General features: G+C 40.2%; 1 protein-coding gene across 1 annotated transcript; it reads right to left on the bottom strand.

Annotated features, from left to right (window-relative positions):
- Positions 1 to 269: 269 nt before the first annotated feature.
- On the bottom strand, positions 270 to 6900 carry LOC104541628 (homeobox protein DBX2). The gene is made up of 3 exons (XM_010185738.1): positions 6808 to 6900; positions 1840 to 2027; positions 270 to 1006 (listed from the first exon to the last, which is right to left on the bottom strand). Exons 2-3 carry the CDS (start codon positions 1915 to 1917, stop codon positions 686 to 688), a joined length of 399 nt encoding a protein of 132 aa, XP_010184040.1. The 5' UTR covers positions 1918 to 2027; positions 6808 to 6900; the 3' UTR covers positions 270 to 685.
- Between the last annotated feature and the right edge of the window lie 511 nt (positions 6901 to 7411).

The following is a 7411-nucleotide window of genomic DNA, read 5'->3' as shown; positions in this document are numbered from 1 at the left end:
AAGACAGGAGCTAGCAAATTGCGTTCCTCAGTATGCATTCAAATCAAAGCGACCTAAACATGGAATATTTTATAGGGTTGGTTGGTTGTCTTTTAGTATCTTTACTGGGGTTAGCAGCTGACCTGTGACCATGCTATTTAAAACTAACCACATACCGATACAGGTGAGGACAGATAGAGAAAATATACTAAAAATGCTCATGTTTGTCTAATATGAACCTATTGTGTCATCTAGTGAATTTCATAAGGAACCCAAAACAACTTACTATCTTGAGGGAAAAAGGGTTACTCTTATCTTGTGCACAAAAGAAATCAATTGGTCTGAGTGCAATGAGAGATAAAAGTGATTCTCTATCAGTAAGTTTTTAATGAATATCATATACAGCGCAGATGTATAAATCAGAGCACAACTTCAGCTTCATGCTCTTCACTTCATTTTACTTACCATCAGTTCCTATTTCACTTTTAAGGTCAGTACAAGACTGGAAAAGACACAAGAAAAGACTGAGTATTGAAGAATACTTCTTAAATCATTAGTTGTTGGTCATTTTAATGGTGTTAGACTTTAGCAAAATTTATGCGGCATAAACTGGTTAGCTTTACAATGTCCAAATATTGTTAGTCTTAGAAGACTGCTCATTTGAAGCCTGTGCTCTCCACTCAATTTACAAACTGCCCCTATTTCCTTAGGCTGATGATGTGACTGCCTTATTTGCAGTGTCTTGGTCAGGATACAAATACAGTGGGCTCTGCGATGAATTTGCTCTTGGAGGTGGTTGTGTACTAGTCAGTCTTTCCGAATTTCCTGGACAATTCTCCCTCCACCGTGGACTTGCCTGCTCCTGAGACACTTCCCACACAGATGGGCACGGGGAGGTAAAATTCATGGTGGACCGCGAGAGGTAGTTCTCCTGAAGACCTTCTTCTTGGAGGCACCTGTTTGAAAGCACTTCTTTTTCTTTGGAGTTTCGCCATTTCATTCTTCGATTCTGAAACCAAATTTTCACCTGTTTGCAAGTCAATGAGAGTTTATTATCATTCTTTAAACAACTTTGCCCCAACGTTTTATTTCTTTTCATCCCCTTAGTTTCATATTCCCTCCTTATTCATTGTTACAGTAGATCCAATGAAGCTCACTGATTGACATTATCTGAGGATTTTCCTATCACTATTTACTACGGCCCAGCCAAATACTCTCCTTAACTTTCACCACCTCAAACAGATCATTATTTGGCTTAGACTGGAAAAAGGACAGTCTAGTGGGAGCATTTTAGAAGGTCACCCTGCAAAATTTTTCCTTCTACAGTTTCCCTCAGCCTCCAGGATTTCCTTCTTTGTGCAACTAAGTTTTTTTTTGTAGGGATGGTTGCCTGTCTGTTGGGGCAGAATGTTCCAGAGCAAGTGCTGTTGACTACACTGTCACTACCTGTTCATCTGCGAGCACAAAGGGTGGTCAGAGGACTGCAGGAGGGCCCTGTGCTCTACTGTATTCTGCCTGGATCACTGCCTATGCGGGATGGAGCATAGCTCCCTACCCCAAAGCTCCTGAGGGGGTTCTGTCAGACAGCAAAATGGGAGTTGAAAACAAAATGCAAAGGTCATGTTTCTCCTGCTTTGTGTGGAAATAGAGAAATCAACTTTTGAATGTACACCTTCAGAAAATAAACTAGGAACCTGTTCAAGCATACCTTAGTTAAAACTGCCATTGATTTACTGAGGTCTTTGCTCCGAGAAGGAGTTCAGGGCCACCTCTGTGCTGTTCAATTTCACCCCTTCAAAGCCATTTTAAAGATTTTTCCTCAAAAAGGCAGCAAGTCACAGATGTTTTGTCATTCCTTACCTGAGACTCCTTTAGACCCAGGTTAATGGCCAGTTTCTTCCTGTCTGTTTTACTGATATACTTCTGCTTCTGAAACATTTTCTCCAAAGCTTTCCTCTGGTCTTCGGAAAAGACAGCTCTTCTTAATATACCTCTCCGGGCTTTTGAGTTGGACTCCTGGGTCAGAAGAGGCAGGACACTTTCCTCTCCTAGTGGAAAAGGATGAGAGATTCAAATAATAGCTAACGCATATTGGAGAAATATTAAGAGCTGTTCATTTTAATGCTAGCAGACTACTGTCCCACTTTTGATTTGTTGGTGTTACAAGTGTGTCGTAATGCTTCAGTCATGTTCATTAAGGACTAAATCCTTAGTTGGATCTAGAGGTGTTGTCAGTGGTCAAAAGTCTGCCCTTGACACGGTAAAAAGTAAATCAGATGAGTTCATAGAGGAACATTACCACAGAACCCATGATACTGTAAAATTCAAATATTTTCCTTTACACGTTATCTTTCCTCAGTAAACTGCTGTATATTTTCCTAGGAGTTTATTTTCTCTTTGTGTGAAATGTAGAACCAGATAAAACCAGTCTGTAATACTGATCCAAAGAAACTAAATACGCTTTCTTTAGTTTTGTTTACTAACGAAAGGCTTTCAGAGTTAACTATTTCTCAGAAAATCCCTGGCCATTCACTTATTCTGGAAACCACAGCAATTTCTTTATTACAGGATTTGGGGAGTACTTGAACTTACTCCTTTCAGCCTGGTTTCTAATCCCTTGACATCTCATAGCAAGCCCTGGGAGGGCAGTTTTCAACGAATCCAATCACATCCCCTTGATCCATGCCTAGAGGGAACCCTACCCTGGACAACAGCCTCAAAACTGGGGTAAACAGCTGCAGTGGAGATGTAGAAGTGTTTGCATTGTCCCTTAGCTCACTGGCCTCACAAAGAGCACAGAAAATCCAAATCCAGACAGATCTCTTGCCTTCATCCCACCCAATAAAGCCTAAAGCCATAGTGCTTTCCCATGCTCCCTCTCCCCTAGAAGGATGTGGTGTACGGGGAGCAGTCCCTGGTGAGGCTTGGTACCCCTCCAGCACTCCCAGCTTCCCAGATGCTCTCCCAGGGAGCAGCACCAGAGATGAGTTGGAACAGGGCCTGTCGTCAAGCATTGGATGTGATAATTGCACAGGGCAGTTTCAAGCAGGCCAGGAAAGAGCTACCCTTGGATTCAGCACCCTGTGCCATGGCTATACAGCCACCAACACCAACGATCTTTCTGTGAGAGGACAACACGAAGGTGGCTTTGGTTTATATTGCATGCAAGCCACACTCTATGAGTGCAAGATGTCCTCCTGTTGTCCCCCTTCCCATGTGCGTGGGCCTAGGTTGCCAAGATTGGTTATAGTTACAGCAGCTGCAAAGGTGTGCTGCTGTGCACGAAGGTGGCTTTGGTTTATATTGCATGCAAGCCACACTCTATGAGTGCAAGATGTCCTCCTGTTGTCCCCCTTCCCATGCGCGTGGACCTAGGTTGCCAAGATTGGTTATAGTTACAGCAGCTGCAAAGGTGTGCTGCTGTGCAATCTCTGTCAAGGATCTGACCATTTTTGTATGAAAGCCAATGGCAAATTCCGCATGCAAAGCAGATTCTCTAAATTATCACATATTTTTTCATGAAAAGGTCTATTTATTCTAGGCAGCTGTAATAGGGGGTGGGAATTTACTACATTTATTCAATAGATACAGTGCTCTTGAAAGTACTAATTAAATCCAGATGCAGCTTTCACAAACTGTTCCTTGGGGCTACATCACATTTTAACTTCTGTATATTATACATATATGCACATAAGTATGTGTATCTTTAAACACCCACAGAGAAACAAACACACATACACTGAGGATATTGTTGAACTGTGTATGTATAATCCTGATAAACTAATGTATATAAGTGTATGTCTTGCAAAGTTGAATAAATACTTGCGTGGTGCATGTGTGACTCGTTTGATATTATATACATTAACCCTGTATCCTGCCTCCAGCTGTGACCAATAGAGAAAGAATATTAGAAGCTCAGCAAGTATACAATGATCTTTTCCTAAAATACACTGCCACTGTCAAACATTACTGATTTAGGGACCACTGCATTCTGCTAGACAGACCTTTCTTGAATTTTTCTACACCTTAAGAACCCATTTTTACTTTTGTCCCACAAAAGAGCCTGTGGCAAAAAGTAATTATTATGACTTAAATGTTATGATAGAAAGAAGTCTAAATTTATACTGACGGATTTCAATTTTCAAAATTATATTTGAGATCAGATACAAAAATCCTAACCTACTGGTTACTGTCCTGATATTTATGACACAGCGAGACACAGTCAGACTCCATCCAAAGCAAAATAAACTATCTGCAGAACAGAAGTCAAAATGCCACAATGGAGGTTACTGCCAAGGGCAAGCTGGGTTCATATTTCTCCAAGGAGTGCACAGACCCCTCATGACTCCCACCCCAAGCTCCCATCCTGCCCATGAACCTGGGGGTAAACACTGGCCCTTCTTCCTTAAGCATGTTTTCTGTCCTTTTCACTGGAGTTTGGTGAATTTAGGTACCTTTTCTTCAGCAGTTTCTGATGAATCATCAGCCATTCTCAAGTTTAGTATAGTACAGTCTTGCAGCAGAAGTGCTGGTACCTTCTCTCATCCCTATCGTGGAACCAGAGACACCAGCGAGAGAAGAGGTGTGACAGGGCTGGTTCTTGCCTCCTGCCCTCCGCGCCATAATGGAGTTGTCAGCCAAGGACAGAGGATGCCAGATTATGTGACCTCTTAAAATTTGTCTTGCCTGGCTGGTCGTTAACAGTCAATCAGCAAAGAAAAAACCTCCTGCCAGAGCCTCAAGGCACCGATTAATTCCCGTACAGGTAGTATGTAGGGAATACAGTTTAGCACCTGTATTAGACTAATTTAATAGTGAAGAATCTATACACTCTAAAGCACAGCATCTGACTAATTTTAAAAGCCTAACTAAACAAAATGTAACGGTGAGCAGAATACTCACAAGCATTTAGCAAACAGCCAGTGGGTCAAAAAATTTGAAGCTCGTGTTTGGAATAATGAAGCCACCCCCAGTTGACTAGCCTAGAGAATTTTTTAAGAATACCCCCTATTCCAAAGTGCATTGAGACTGTTCACATAAAAACTAAATTTCAGTTTGCAGATTAAAGGATTTCTCAGTACCGAGGGATAGGCAGTCATTCATACAACTCCATCAAAATTAAGTAAGTCAGTTTGCAGCCTGTCGCTCTGAATGACCATCAAATGGTTTCGTGCTCTGCTGACATAAATCTGAATTTGTTACCAACTATGTCCTATGTTGCTGGTTTGATTTTTGTTTTGCTTTGGGTTTTTTTAAGTCTTTCCTTTGTATCCTAATATATAGTGATAAATGTCCCCTTAATCTGTGGAACAATCTTCATTTGCCTTCATGGCAGAGACCACCTTGAAGGAGCAAGTAAAAGCTTTAGTCATGGTTTCCATTTTTCCATTTGAATTCAATACATTCTAGTTAAATGGACAATTAATAGGTCACTTCCAAAACAGTAGTGTATCAGTTCTGGTTAATAAACAATCCCCGCAGTTGATAATGGGCCTATGTATTCAGCAAGTCCCTGTATACACTCAGCTCATCCACTAAATCCCCTTTCAGGTAGACAGGGTTATATGGGAAGATGAGCTAGAATGAGTCTATAAAAGTCAGTTTCATTCACTGCTTTATTTTTCAGTCAAGTGCTTTAAATGGTGTCCAGAAAATCTCTTGGAATGTGAGACAGGAGAAAAGACTGGCACATAGAGTATTGCTTTATGGCCATACAAAAGGGCAACTGACCCTTGCCCAGGCCTTTTCAATATGAAATGGTTCCTAAAGTTCATCTGCACAGTGAAAAATTGTGGTGAGGTCGCGTGTGGATGAGTAAAGTGAAAGTGGTGATTGGTCATGGTGCTGTCAGCCATTGTGGGAGAGCCGGGGCCATGTAAAACGCTCTGTGGGAAAGTGTCAGCCCCCTAAAGAGGTGCTCAGAAACTTGCAGCTCATTAAACTGCCAGCATTTGCTGCCTCACTTGTCAAGAATCATTCAACTTAGCAACTGCCCTTCTGAAACATTCATAAAATGCATGCACGTAGTCAAGAAGGGATTGAATGCAACTGTGATAAAAAGTATAGGCTAGAGCAGGCATAAGCTCCAATTTTCATTCGCATTTGCAAGGCAGTTTGTGTTTTTTCTCAACTTTGAAGGACCAGGATATGCCTCTTCTGTTTGTATTCCTGAGCCATAAACACATAAAATCATGAATACCCATTCTTACACTGTGGCACTCAAACTTCATAATCAGGGTTAAATTTAGATGTGGATTAAATGGAAGTCTGTGCCATGTCTTAATCTTGAACATATAGTGTACACTGGCCAAAATTCTCTCCAACTCACTTCTTCAGCTTTTTACATTATAATTAAAAAAAAGAAAAATAAATTAAACATGTGCATGCATTTGACTGATATGAAAAGAATGACTGTTTTATTTAAATAATGCTAGGGCTTCCTGAATCATAATTTATCCCTAAGACACATTAAAATGCTGCATCCCTTTTAAGATCTTTCAGCTCTTTTCTTTTCCTATTTGCAAACGTTTATTGAGACAGATTTTTAAAAGAGCTACTGATTTTAAAGAATCTTTTCTGGCAAAAACAAGGAGTTTTCCTGGGTTAGCTCTGTTTGGGTGTCTCAATGCCATTAGAAACCTCTCACAATTGCTCAGTGTACTTAAGTTTGGTAAATCTTTGGAAACCCTCTGAATGGGATTGCTGTGATTTTACTAAGGAATTAGCTGCTGCCATTGCATCACCAATTAGTTTTCCAGAACACATTAAATCCTGCTGCTCTGGTTTACAGAATAACTCAAGCATTACTGATGAAGCATAAAAACTTACTTGGAAAAGCAGTGGGGGATGCAGGGTGGTGACAGGACCCACCGCAGCACGCTGAGTAGAATGGCGGGGCTCGGAGAAAAAAGTGTTTCGAAAGAGCTGCAAAGAAAGCATAGATCTAATTGATTATCCATTGAGCTCTGGTGATATTCATAACAACAGTCCTCCAAAAAGTCAGTGTGTAAAGTCCTGCCCCACAAGTTCTTTCTCTTTTTTTTCAAGATGGTGATATTTTAAAGGCAAACAATGATAAACCAAGTAATTGCTCTTTAATTTAGCAAGGTTATTTTACATGTGTAGCTTAAACATAATAAGCAAAACTCTCAATATATTTATCATAAGAATGAAACTCTGCAGATTTGAAATTTACTTCTGTAATTGCTATAATTACGGGGTTTTTTCCTAAATATTGAGATTGAACACGTTGTTTAAATAATACGTTGTCAAAATCCTGGGTATAATGTATCTGAAAAAGTTATTTTAAATAACTCTAGTAAGCATGATAACATGGAAAAACAGAATCTAAAAGTACTGCTTATACTCCAATGCTATTATTAGTACTCAAATCAATAAGGACCTCAATAAATAAGAAACCTTTATTATTAAA

Source organism: Mesitornis unicolor, unplaced genomic scaffold (assembly GCF_000695765.1).
Source record: "Mesitornis unicolor isolate BGI_N332 unplaced genomic scaffold, ASM69576v1 scaffold45555, whole genome shotgun sequence".
NCBI classification, from domain to species: Eukaryota; Metazoa; Chordata; class Aves; order Mesitornithiformes; family Mesitornithidae; genus Mesitornis; species Mesitornis unicolor.
Note: the sequence above shows the minus strand (reverse complement) of the source record. Positions and strands in the feature narration are given on the sequence as shown.